Source organism: Pangasianodon hypophthalmus, chromosome 14 (assembly GCF_027358585.1).
Source record: "Pangasianodon hypophthalmus isolate fPanHyp1 chromosome 14, fPanHyp1.pri, whole genome shotgun sequence".
NCBI lineage: Eukaryota > Metazoa > Chordata > Actinopteri > Siluriformes > Pangasiidae > Pangasianodon > Pangasianodon hypophthalmus.
In genome coordinates this window covers 22,979,621-22,993,913 of record NC_069723.1, presented here as the reverse complement: position 1 = coordinate 22,993,913, position 14,293 = coordinate 22,979,621, and the positions used below count along the sequence as shown (strand labels likewise).

The 14,293-nt window shown below is 39.9% G+C and overlaps 1 protein-coding gene across 10 annotated transcripts in view; it reads right to left on the bottom strand.

Annotated features, from left to right (window-relative positions):
* Positions 1-8,099: 8,099 nt before the first annotated feature.
* The window catches only part of robo2 (roundabout, axon guidance receptor, homolog 2 (Drosophila)), a 495,378-nt gene continuing 489,184 nt past the window's right edge, over positions 8,100-14,293 (bottom strand). For 9 of the 10 annotated variants that reach the window (XM_053239624.1, XM_034310667.2, XM_053239623.1 and 6 more), the window contains 5 exons: positions 12,050-12,235; positions 11,349-11,507; positions 9,957-10,220; positions 8,518-8,718; positions 8,100-8,165 (listed from right to left, as the gene is read on the bottom strand). In XM_053239624.1, coding sequence (XP_053095599.1) covers positions 8,164-8,165; positions 8,518-8,718; positions 9,957-10,220; positions 11,349-11,507; positions 12,050-12,235 — 812 coding nt within the window. In that variant the 3' untranslated portion in view covers positions 8,100-8,163. The remainder of the gene's footprint in view (positions 8,166-8,517; positions 8,719-9,956; positions 10,221-11,348; positions 11,508-12,049; positions 12,236-14,293) is intronic. The other variant, XM_053239628.1, reaches the window with a different exon arrangement.

Below are 14,293 nucleotides of genomic sequence, written 5' to 3'. Positions count from 1 at the left end.
AGCAGCAGCCCTGACACAAGAGGCTGTGATTTAACAAAGTAAAATGTACAATCAATGATATGGCGAAGTTTTCTGTAAGGAAATGTTAAATTTAACATTTACAGAAGGAGTCTCCAGTGTCAGCCCTTAGCACAGCTGTAACTTCAGGACAGAGGAGTTTACGCTTTGAGGGTTTCTCTGTAACATGACAAGCTGTTTTTTTTTTTTCTGTCTTATTAACTTTGAGAGAGAGACAAAAGAGAGGCTGGTAAGGGGAATGACTGTTTATCGCTGCTATAACGTGAGTTATAGTAAACAAACAACTAATTTGTTTAGTGGATGTGCAACAACATTAAATGTAACTATAAATGGCTAAAAAGTATGACGTGTCATTGTTTAATAAATAACAAATTATAATACGTGGTAAATTGCTGTGGTGTTAGAGGAATAAAACACTTCAGGATTTGCTGTTATAGGAAAATAATCAATTTATCAGCTTTGGGGTGGTAACAGTAACTCCACTTCATCACACCATCCAGTCATTTACTAATTTCTGAAACATCTCGAAGCTGAGTGTTTTATTCCTTACTTGTTACCAGTACTTATGGTTTATTAATGTTGAGGTTATATGACTCAAGATATAAATCATCAGGTACTGAATAAATTTTCAGTAAAAAAAAAACAAAACAAAGCCATAGAAATCTGATAGAATCATTAAAGCTAGAGAGAGAGAGAGAGAGAGAGAGAGAGAGAGAATTCTCTGCACTCGTCGCCAGAACCTGACTGTGTATAGACGTGTATGATGAATGGTGTTGTATTGCTATTGCTGCCCTCTCTCACTTCACTCCCTGCTACCAATCTGCACAGAGAGACCGAGAGGGAAAGAGAGAAAGACAGAAAATGAGAGTATGTGTGTGAGAGAGAGAGCGGGAGAGAAAGAAAAAAACAGAAAAGAAGAAAGAAAGAATAAAAAAGAGGAGGAGAAAAAAAAGCAGCAGCAGCAGCCCGGGAGGTTTCCGTTAATTAACCTACATACATACACACACACATTTGACATTTGGGTTTAAGATCAAAAGAGTATGAATATGAGACGATGGATCAGAATTTCAGAAACTGCCGATCTCCTGGGAATTTCACACACCACAGTTTCTAGAAAGAATGGCCCAGTGGTTAAGGTGTTAGACTACTGCTTAGAAGGTTGTGAGTTCAAATCCCGGTGCTGCTGCTGCTGGGCCCTTGAGCAAGGCCCTTAACCCTCCATTGATCAGTTGTATAAAAAATGACATAAATGTAAGTTGCTCTGGATAAGGGTGTCTGCTAAATAATGTAAATGTATGAAAATTAAAAAAACATCCTGTGAGTGGAGACACCTTGTTGACGAGAGAAATCAGAGGAGAAGGACCAGAATGGTTTGAGCTGACAAGAAGTCTATAGTAACTCAAATAATCACTCTTTACAACCGTGCTGAGCAGAAAAGCATCTCAGAATGCAGAACACATCAAACCCTGAGGTGGACGGGCTGCAACACCAGAAGACCACATCAAGTTCCAGTCAGCCAAGAACAGGAATCTGAGGCTCTCATGGGCACAGACTCACCCAAACTGGACAGCTGAAGACTGGAAAATCTTTAACTGGCCAGTTTGGGTGAGTCTGTGGCCATGATAGCCTCAGATTCCTGTTCTTGGCTGACAAGAGTGGAACTTGATGTGCTCTTCTGGTGTTGCAGCCCATCCACCTCAAGGTTTGATGTGTTGTGCATGCTGAGATGCTTTTCTGCTCACCCCAGTTGTAAAGAGTGATTATATTCCTGGCAGCTCGAACCAATCTAGCCATTTTCCTCTGACCTTTCTTATCAACAAGGCTTTTCAACCCACAGAACTGTCGTCCACTCAATGTTTTTCTGTGTAAATGCTATAGGCTGAAAATCCCAGGAGATCAGCAGTTTCTGAAATACTCAAACCAGCTCATCTGGCACCAACAACCATGCCATGGTTAAAGTCACAGAGATCACACTTTTTCCCCATTCTGATGTTTGATGTGAACATTAACTGAAGCTCTTGACCTGTATCTGAATGATTTTATGCATTGCGCTGCTGTCACATGATGCTGATCGGAAAACTGATCAACTAAGCAGGTGTGCAGGTGTTCCTATTAAAGTGGACAGTGTGTGTGTGTGTGTGTGTATATAAATAGGTTTATATATAGGTTTCAAATATGTCTCCATTATTTCAGCTTTAAAATTCACTCTGGCACTGAGGGCAGGAAATGCAGAAAGAAAAAGCACATTTAGGTGAAGTGGGTGAAAAATGAGAGGGGAAAAGGCATGAAATTGAGAAAGAGAAAACTTGCTTTGCTGGCAGAAATAAAAGTCCTGGTCATTACTTCTCCAGCCTTGCAGGCATTGTGTAGGAGGTTTCAGCCGCTGCTGTGTGTGTGTGTGTGTGAGGGAGTGGGTGCAGCAAGACACACACTGCTACTGCTCTGCTTAAAAGACAATGGTAAATAAATAAATAAATAATACCCCAAAAACACGAGCAGACCTTTGTGTATAAATAGGAAAACAAAAGCACGGTCGACTTGCAGAACTTCACTGGCCTCAAACAACTCTGGATAGAGAAATCCCTCCTTCCGGTAATTTCTCTCTGCGCAAAAGGCAACGGGAATGTCTTCTATAATAATCTAGATGTACATTATTAACAATGAGATATACATTATTGTGTGATGATCTTTCACCATGACATATATATATATATACATATATATATATATATATATATATATATATATATATATATATATATATATATGTATATATACACATATATATATATGAAGTGTTTTATTTATCTTAAACCACAGCAATTTGCCAATGATTAAAATTTGTTATTTATTAAACAACAGCAGCATCATAGTTTTATCCATTTATAGTTATATTTAATGTTATGGAACGTCCATAAAAAGTTTCAGTTCTCACTTCCATTATAGCAGCTATAAGCAGTTGTTCCCTTACCATTCTCTCTTTTCTTTCCCTTATAGTTAATAATAATAATATAATAATAATAATAATAATAATAATAATACAGCGTGTAATCTCCTGTCCTGAAAACCTAAAGTTACAGTTTTAAGCACTGACACTGGAGACTCCTTCCATCTCCTTACAAGAGGAAGAAAACTTACAAGTCCCTGTGAATGAGCTGTTACTATAGAAATGAACGCGTGCAATAATGTTTTATAATGTGTTCTATTGCACTACTGCTATAGAAAATAAAACAACACCTTCTGCCCAATGAGAATCCAGAATTCAACCTCTCTGTGGTGTAACGTGGTGTAAAAACTTTCGGCCATATAGCATAGGCTATATATTCACCATATACTATATGGCTAACATTAGCTGCTTATTTAAATATTTGCCTCATTTTCATTTGTATATTTGTAATCATTGTGTACAGTGAGACATGCAGTAAACTTATTACAAAAGCTTATTTAAAAAAAAGCTGTTAATGGACAGTGTAAAGCAGCTGTTAGTGTGATTTTATTTAAGTATTCAAGCTAAAGCACCTTTTATTGTAGCTCCATCTCTTCACTTTCATGACTGATTTGAGATTATTGATAAATTAAAATGCAGGGCAGGTCACGGATTAAAGTTTGAGGTCAAACCGTAGATCTGAGCGCATCATGTTTCAAATTTCTCCTGCAAGTTCTTCAAAGACCCAGCAGTCTGTCTGAATAATTCCACACATTTAGCTTTCTGTTTGATGCTAGCTTACTGAGTGCAGCAGAATACTGATTAGCTGAGCTGAGTGACTGACCCACACACACACACACACACACACACCCACACCCACACCCACACACACACATACACACGTCTGTACATAACATCGTACACTAACATTCAATTCCCAAAACGTCCAAAGGCGCATTTTTCATTTTTCAAAAATATTTTATTTGTGATCCAGGTACAAGGAAAAAGCAAAGAAAAATCCAGGATTTATTTTACAGGACATGGAAGTGAGAATAGGAAAAGTGTGTTCTCTCTTCATTTTTATCCTTTTTGTTCGCGAACAAGGACATGCAAGTGAAGACGGATGCTTTTACAGGAAGGATGTAAAAAGGGCGGGGCTTGTGTATAGAGAGACGTCACCCGACATTTTTCACATTTTCCTCTTTTTTTTTTTAATTCTTCCTTTTTTTAGTAAAAAGGCAACACACATTAATAATAAGCTACAAAGATTTGTCAATATTGAGACAAGGAAGAGAAAGAGATAGCAGAGCATGGCTGATCCTTCCAAAAAAATAGGCAAAATAAAAGAGTAAATGTTAACGTTTCCATCGAGTTTGGGTATTTTTCTTTAGACGGCTGATGGAGATGAGGAAGCAGCATGGTGCGGTGTGCACACAAGTCACAAAATAATGTGGTGTCTCACATTGCCATGGCTGAAAGAATAGAAAAAAAAATGAAAAAAGGCAAAAGGTGACGGAGAAACGTTTCATATTCCACAAATTTTTATGCATTTTTCACAATATACCTTTATTATTTTAATAAATACAAAAAACAACAACACTGTTCCTTTTATTTTTTTTTAAAGAAAAAAAAAATACATTAGCATTAAAAAAGACACTAAATGCATTAGACGTTAGAAATATCAATATTAATTTTGGTATGTTTCTGTAACTGACATCTTTGTTTTTATGGACATAAAGTGAACCGGCACATTTTCCAATGAGACAACAAGGCAATGGCATTCCACCGTGAACAGGGGGAAAATTAAATTAAAAGAATTTAAAAAATGAAAATAAAAATAAAAATACAGAAGCCCATTGGACACACGCAGAAGAAATTTCATCAGCAAACTTTAAATGGCCGTCTGTGTGAGGATACATATGAATATATACACATATATACACACACACACACACACACACTCACAGGACACCACCAAAATATATGTAAAATAACCTGAGATACTCTCCGCACCTCATTTTTCCAAATAACCGCGCACTAAAAAACGGAAAATATGGCGTTCTGAGAGCAACGGAAACGTGACGGGACAACAGTCAGTCGGAGAAAGCGTTAAAATCTGAGCAACATCGTTCGTATCAAAAAAACCAGAGAAACTAAACAGTCATTGTACCAGATTACTCTCCTGAAGGCTCGACAGTAAAAAAAAAAAAAAAAAAATCCAGCTTTGTTTAAGCAAAATTTTGTACAATTTTACATAAAGTAAACCAAAACACAAAAAAGGAAATGACAAAATGCTTAAAAACGAAAAGAACTGTTCGAAACGCCGTGTGATTGGTCGGCAGTGAGAGATCGGCCGTTACTGCAGATTCACTCGCACGCGGTTCATTGATTATACATCATCGTGACTCAAGAGTGCATCGTGATCGTGATATCGTAGGATCTATACGTTGTTAGCAAACGCTAAAGCATGCTAATGTGTCGTTACGTCTTTTGTAGACCTACGCCGCTAATCCGCATGCATACACGTTCGAGTGACGATTCTCTGCATAGATAAAGACGTATCAAAGACGACGGATCTGGAATTTGGTCTGCAGAATCATCATCATCATTATCATGTTGGATGTAAACTAAAAAATAATAATACTAAGTGCCTTAAAAATAAAATTAAGGAATAAATATTATTTGATTATAAAACAATTCATTCAGCGTTAGTCATTAGTGTTCTATACTGGAATTTTTCATTTTTTCATTCAGTTCTTTTGCACCACAAAGTGTGTAAGACTAACGCCTAATAAATTAGTGTTTCAACATGTACACAAAAAAAACAAAAAACAAAATAATTGTACTAAGTGGCTCTCCAGCTGCGTTATTGAAGAGACACACTTCCCATGAAGCTCAGCATGCCGTCGTTTTGCAAAAGCACTAAAACAGGAGATGTGTATGATTTTAGAGAAAAACCATACACTTTATTCTTGTTCATATGGCTTTTAAATCGCTCGTGTTTTAAGTGCTTAGTGATCCGTCTTTCAGAGGGGAAATCGAAAACAAACAGAAAAATTTTTAAATGATCATAAATAGCATGAAAGCTTATGACACAATGGTCATCCCTCAACATTGTCCACTTGATGTTTGCTGAAGTTATTGATCGTGATCAACGCTCGAGGAGAGACAGAGAGAGAGAGAGAGAGAGAGAAAGAGAGAGACCGTTGTACACAAACGAGCAAACAGCAAAGAACAGCGGCGAGTCGAGTGTTACGCGACTCAACGACGTTCATTCTGATGATACACCGATGAGCCAAAACATTATGGCCACTCCCAGATGAAATGAATGACGTTGATTCTCTTGTAACAACAGCGCATGTTAAGGTCTGGGATGAATTGGACAGTAAGCGAACAGTCGATGTGTTGGATCCAGGGGAAATGAGCAGGTGTAAAGACCTGAGCGACTTTGACAAGGCCCAGACGACCAGGTCGGAGCAACACTGAAACACCAAGGCTTGTGGGCTGCTCTCGGTCAGCAGTGGTGAGTATTTACTGACAGAGGATCAACAAACCACAAACCGGCGAAAGGCTGATCAACGGGCGAGAGCACTGAAAGCTCTCCCATCTGGTCAGAACCAACAGAAGGGCTACTGTGGCACAAGTAGTTTTAATGATGGTTACAGGAAGAAGGTGTCACAGCGGTCAGAGTACCCATGCTGGAGCAACGGAAGATTTTTGCGCGCTCCATTTTCTTTTACATCGAGTGGACGACCGGGTACATGTGCACCGTTTACCTGGGGAAGAGATGGCACGTTGATTCACTGTAGGAAGAAGACAAGCCGGTGGAGGGAGTGTGATGCTCTGGGCAATGTTCTGGTCCTGGCATTCATGTGGACGTCAATTTGACACGTGCCACCTAAACAATGTTGCAGACCAGGTACACTCCTTCCTGTCAGTGGTATTCGCTAATGGCAGTGGCCTGTTTCGGCAGGATAACGCGCCCTGCCACACTGCACACATTGTTCAGGGATGGTTTGAGGAACCTGATGCAGAGTTCAGGGTGTTGATTGGCCTCCAGATTCCCCTGATCTCGATCCGATCGAGCATCTGTGGGATGTGCTGGAAAAACAAGTCCAAGCCGCAGAGGCTCCACCTCGCAACTTACAGGACTTAAAGGATCTGCTGCTAACGTCTTGGTGCCAGAAACCACAGCACACCTTCAGAGGTCTTGTAGAGTTCATGCCTCGGTGATTCAGAGCTGTTTTGATGGTACGTGGAGGACCAACAATATATTAAGCAGGTGGTCATAATGTTTTGGCTCAGTGGTGTATTTAAACTGTGAACAGTTGCGCTTTTTGGAAAGTTTATTCAAGAAGGTTTATTCAAACATATTTCCTGTCCCTCTGTCATAGCCTCAGGAGAACCCCTTTGCTGCAAATAACACGCCGAAGCGTGCAACTCTGCCTCTTAGCTCCACAAATCCTGCACTGAACACACAGGCGTAGTTTAATATATCTCTGTACATGGCTATATAATTTTTTCTTTTTCTGTAGTTACAGTACAGCAACTCCTCATCATAAAATCTCCTCTCCCCGGTGCTTCATGTCAGCGGGAGCGATGTTTTTTTTTGTGCTTTTCACCAAAATTGCAGTGCAAAAGAAAATCATTCTAATAATAACAACAATTAAACAAAAACAATGGACGGATGAAGAAATCCACGAAATCTTTATGGCACCACAGCCTGCCAAATTTCAAATTTCAATTCACATATATTACAGATGAAGAACAGTGGGAAGTGAGCGAACGGAATCCGGCTTGCATAGCGATGCAATAACGAATTTCAATGAGAAATTTCATATTTACAGAAAATGTGTTCCCCTTTTTTCCCAGTTCACTAAAGGACTCAAAATGAGATTCTTCTTTTTGTTTTTATTTAAACATTTTTTTCTTCTTCTTCTTCTTCTCTGGATGAATGGCTGTCAATATTGAAGTGTTTGAAAGTATTTCATTTGTTCTTGAAAAAGGACAGAAAACATCAAATCAACATCGCGGGACTGTCTGTCTTTACATCACATTTACAATATGTCGTTTCCGTCTTCACCTTCTACGGGATCGGTTCTTCCTTCTGATGCGGTGTGTGAGTCCGTTGCACCGAGCGGATCTCCGAGGCATCTCCAGGGCAGGAAAAAGCGTTTTCTTTTTTTTTTTAAATTCCAGCTTTGATCCACAGCTTCTCACTCTGTCAGAAACACAAAACGAACACATAATTAAGTCACAAAACAACAACTGAGCATCGATTCATAAATTGCGAATGTGGCTTAAAGGAAAAATATACTGTGGTTTGATCCTGAATTGCCTTTTTCATATAGATTACTGCATCATTTTTGTTCTGAATCAGGTTTCTCCTTCCATATATGGTAAATAAACATCTCCTTACTTAAGATTATAATATGATTACACACGGTTTTCGTTAACCTGTTTATGTGAAGAGTCCACTGTCCAAGACTCCTTAATTGAGCTGTTACTATAGAAACAATGACACATTACAGCAAGCGCATTAATATAAATCTGTGATCAGATTTGAGACTTACATAACTCTCCGGAGTACTGTCCCTGGCCGTTGGTCCCGATGTAGCCGGAGTCTCCGTGTTCGGCGTTAGAGCGCTGGTGCTGACCTCGTGACCCCTCTGCTTTACGAGGACCTGTCGATCCTTTCGAGGACGTGGTTCCAGATGAACTGTGACCCCCGGGGGATGGGAATGATGGTTTGCTATAGGGTGGCATGGCCTCTTCTGGACAACAACATACAGAAAACAAAAAAAAAAACATAAGTGTTCTGAAAAGAAGGATACATCATGAGAAAGGAGTTAAATAACCAGGTTCCATCCGGCTCTTCATGCAACACCAGTTGGAGACCTTGTTAGACTTGTTACCAGAAGCTCAAGAAGCAAGCCATGACTACCTACTTCCTCTGACCTTTAAAGCGCTTGGTCTTAATGATCTCACAGACGACCACGGAGGCTGATTTGCAGTGTGTGTATGTGTGTGTGAAATGATTACAGCACATCTGCTCTGTGCCTCCATTTTGCCTGCAGCTGGAGACCAGAAGTCAGTCTACAGGTCCTTTCTCCTCACAGCAGGCTTCCTAATTGAACACCAGGGTCACATCTGGAGTTGCCGGTCTCCCAGTGATCACACTGAGGTGGAAAGTTTAGCTTTCTTAGCTCCGAACTTTGACGACTTGCTCATAACTCGCTTGATTAGCTCCAGACTTTGAACCATATACAGCAGCGAGAAAACTGACGGCGCTCTGGTAGAAAACGTCAAGCGAAATGAGAGTGTTAATTGTGCCATTGTGATTTTTGAATAGATCCGAGTCTCCACTGAACAATGGCGAGGATTTGATTCAGTGACAATGGCAATTATTCAGTTCATTTTTTTCTTTATGGAGCTAGAGAAATTCATAAAGCGTGATGAGTTTCAAAATGTTCATTTTTTCGGAACAGTAAAAGATGTGATTCAAGAAAACTTTTGGGGTCTAAGGCTGAGTTTGCACAGAACCTAATTTTTATTAATTTATTTGTTTGTCTGTTTGTTTGCTTGATTATTTCAGAGAATGAATAACATGACTTCTGACTGGTCTATGGGTCTTGTCTGATTTTTTAGGTGTGGATCGTTTCTATAGTAACATCTCATTCACAGGGAGTTGCTCCACATAAATGGGTTGTTATTTAACAACAACAACAACCACAAATCATGTTATCATTGACATGGCGATGTTTTCTGTGAGGAGATGTTTATTTAGCATTTATAGAAGGAGTCTCCAGTGTCAGCGGTTTGTAACAGACAGAGCTAAAGCTTTTCTGCGTATTTCATGTCTTATTAGCTTCAAGAGAAAGTAAGGGAATGGCCGTTTATAGCTGCTATAATGTAAGTGATCAGAGGAACTTATTACACAGATGTTCCACTACATTAAATGTAACTATAAATGGATAGAAATTATGATTAACCATCTTATATCTTTTTGTACCTGAAGCAGGGCCGTTCTTCTGTGCTCTCCTGGCCTCTTCTGCTCTCTCCATGGAACCGAGTCTTTCTTGGCCTTGTCTGTTGCGCTCCAGAGATGTACGAGTCTGCCTCTCCAGAGAGCTCTTCAACTCGTCCCGGACACCCATATGCTGCCTCTCCAGAGACGAGGCCTTCCGTTCGCCAGGGCTGCCGACGTTTCCTACGCTCCTCGGCCCCTGGATGCGCATGCTCTGGCACGGCGGGGGCTCGGGAGGTGGAGGTAGGTCTGACACACACACACACACACACAACAGCAATAGCAGGGTGTTAGCAGGGTCACATCTTTCAACCAAACTTAACCAAAAGCAGTGCCAGCATGTTGAGCCTATGTGGGCAGCCATTTTGTCACTCTTCATTTTGTGTGAATGAACAGACTTTCAATAACCTCTAATCCCTCCCAGCTTTATAAAAAGGTGACATGAGGGTATTAGCACTGTAACTCACTTGAGGAATAATGGGCACGGTCACATAAACAGTTAAAAAGACGCAATACCCTTGACGTTTGAATCTGATTACAGACTTTGTGCTGCTGCACCACTTCAAATTAGCTAATCAATAAATACATTATCTAGCTCCTTAGATCCCTCATTGCACTTTAACACTTTAACACATTGTCAGTGCTTATCCAGATCTAGATGATTCAGTCTTTGGCATCTGGCCTAATCAAAGGCATAGTTAGAGTTAGAAGTGGGAAATATGACAAAAATGTCAGATCACAATTCTCAAAGATGTTGCTATGATACACAATATGCTGCATTTTATAGATAGATAGATAGATAGATAGATAGTTTTTGGCTCATAAAGGTTGATGATACTTTATTTAAAGTATAGAAAGGTTTCATTGTATTTTATTAATTTTATTTTTCATATTTTTAAATAAATAAAAATATTTAAAAATGAAAAGGAGGGGAAAAATTCTAAGTACAAATTTTAACATTTAATTAGCTGATTCCAGTGGGTGTGTAATTATTTTAAAAAAATTAGATAGATAGATAGATAGATAGATGGATAGATATATAGACTTCAATTTCAACAAAGAAACTAGATGATCCTATTTTTTTTTTCTAAAAAGGACTTTCAGATCTACACACACACACACACACACACGCCTTTACTTTGCTATATACTTTCCCCATGAGTGAAACTAAAGTTTTCAGCAGAAACTAAACCAGTAAACTTGGCTAATTTATTCTCTAATAATAATTAAATGGCAAATTCTGAACACCACCAGTTCTCCTACATAGTGATTTTATTTTTGTATTTAGCATATTTCTTAAATCAATCCCTCCAAATGTAATTCGTGGCTACACCACTGGGTCAAACCCCTCAAAAGTGGTCCAGTGTCGGGTCTTACCATCAGCACTAGCATCCCTGCGGTGCACAGCCGTACCTGGTCCTCTGTTTTTGCGAGTGGGCCGTGCTGCCCGTTGGTGGCCGAGGCTATGTGTTCCCACAGTGCTGCCATCTGTAGAGAACGGACTGGCAGGGCGAGGTCTCAGGGCCAGGCATTGATCTGTAAGAGGAGAACAGGACCGTGGTTATGACTGAGATGTACCACTGGTGTAAGGTGATGGAGAGCCATGTTTGTTCAGCAAGAATCAGGAAAATGAGAACTATCCGGATCAATCACCATCCTTGATAGTTCGTAGCGGAAAAACAAAACATGGGATCGAGCACTTTTGAGAAGGTGAAATGGACCTCATGGAAGAAGTGATTACTATCAGGGCGGCCATTGTCAAGAGTCAATAAGAGCCAAGTCAAGCGGCTACAAAAAGAATAGCAAAACAATCCACTTTAATTCCATGTTAATGTCCCCCACTTGTGCCATGCTCATCTCCCAGAGGTCAGCTTTAAACACACTTCAAATATGATTGCAGCATCAATCAGTGTGTTAGTACCATCACCAACATACTCACTAGCCAAGAATTTGAGAAATTCAAAACCCATAGCAGAGCGATGAATCAAAGCAACAGCCAGTGAGGAAAGAATACAGTGCTGTCTTTATGAAATGGTTGAAATTCGCCATGTCCCGCCACCACAGACAGACAGACAAACCTCTCTTGGTGAGGCTGGTGCCATCCATGCGGTAGCCTGCCTTATCGGCGGCCGCTGCCAGCGCACGGGCAAAGCTGCAGTGGGTGAACAGGGAGCCGTCGGAGGAGCTCCCCGCACTGGACCTGTGGCTGGAAAAGGGCCGGTCGTCCTCCTCCGATGCCGAGCCCCACCCATTCACCATGGAGCCTACAAGCAGCAGCCGCAATGAATGAGTTTACCATACTTACTCAGTTTATTCTAGCAGTGGAGGAAGTCTGAGTGTGTGCATTTACAGGACTACAGCTCATAGCTGAATTTATACTCTATGTTCTTAAGAGGCATATGTTTCAAATATATGACTGTCTGGTGCAGCACCTATTATCAACAAACCACTGGTCCATTCTGAGTCAGAAATAATATCAAGAATTTGATTAATATTTGGAAGAAGGGATGGTTGCACTAACAGGCTGATAAATAGTTCCTAGTCCAGAGGTCATCAGCTGGTGGACTGTGGTCTGGATGTGGACCCAGCAAAATATTTCAACGGTTCAACCCAAGTATTTGAGGAAATACAGTAGCAGAAGCAATCCAAACTAGCTGTATTTAAGCAACTCTAGTTGTCTAACCATGAGCCATTCTGTAACAGATCTTTTGTTGTTTTTTTTGTTCAATCACATGCATTTATGTAAATTATTTAGCTGAAGGCATCTGATTGTACCAGAAACTAGCTACAGGGCTAGAGACATTAGCTCAGAAAGGGAAGAGATTTAAAAAAAAAAAATTATTCACCCTCTCTGGTCTAATTAGTGAACTGATGACATGGTTGTTTAAAAAAAGTTGATAAAAACAGACGGTTATGATTGGACAATTGGACAGAGATTCTATTCTGTTCTGTGCATTTCTTCGCTGATGTCTCGTCCGTCTGTCTCTCAGCTGCATGATAAAATCATACGTCTTACTATATTGGATGCAAAAAACCCGTAAACTTTTAAAAACCTTATCCCTTTGCCTTACACAGTCGTTGACTCTCTGATTACGGTTTCAAGTCTCAATATATCTGCGTGCAGCTCTCAAACGAACAACATCCCAGTCAACTCAATCTGGCTAAACTAATCCAGTTCTCAGGTACGACCGAAGAACCGAACGATCCCATTTGGAATGATCACTATTAGTAGCTGTTCATTTTGTTAAGCGATATATGAACACCAGGCCCAAGATATACCATAGCTAGTGTTTAAAGCTGGTAATCATTCCAGTGAAGTGGTGCAACAGTCTTATATTTACACCCAAACACCGACTCATCTTACTGTCTTACTGTTCAGGAAAGAAAATTGGCAAGCAGACAAACAACTGCACACAAGGCTATTTTCTAGCATCTAAGAGATGTTTTGCTGCATTTCAATCAGCCAGCATTTGAAATGAACACACACCTGTAAGGCATCCAAGGTGGGATGGTATTTTTTGAACATCCTAGCTGCTTAGTCTTATTTTTTGCACAAAAAAAAGAGAAAAATAAATCTAGGAGGAAAAAGGGGATTTGTGGGATTCTTAATGGTAGGATTACATCTGCAGATTTAACATAGATAACTGTTTATCTACAATTAAATATTTTATATTTTAACAAGTATGAAATACTTTAGTGAAGTAATTTAGGAAATAGCATAAATCAGGATATTGTTTGAAAACTGTAACAGTAATAGGGAAAGAAAAGATCTCTTCTCTGAAAGCTAAATCACCTCCTGTCTCAGCTCAGAAACGGCACATAGCTTTGTTTTGCTACCAAAAAATCGTTGCTTCCCCTGAGCCCATCTTTCGACAAAGCAACACTGAATTTAATGAATGAGGTGTGGTGCCAAAGTGTGCGCCGAGGCCCTGCGCTACTCCACATCAGAAGGCCAGACTCCACAGAAAACACACACACACACATACACACACAGACAGAGTGCAGCTCGATGAAAGCCCACACTCCACTAACACACCCTGCGAGAGGATGTCATCACTAATAGAGATTCAGCTAAATGCATTTCTAAAATACTGTGCTGCACTCCTTCCTGTTATAGTGGAAATGAGGTTAGCGGCTGAAAACAACAGCAACAACAAAAACAACAACTCATCCGCTAATGGAACACTTGGAACATTATTTCTAAGATCTTTCCTCGGAAATATAGCAAGACAGAGCTACTGTTACCATCCTGAAGTTGATTATTTTCCTATAATAGCACAGTATTTTATTCCTCTTATACCAAAGATTACATTTTTATCCTT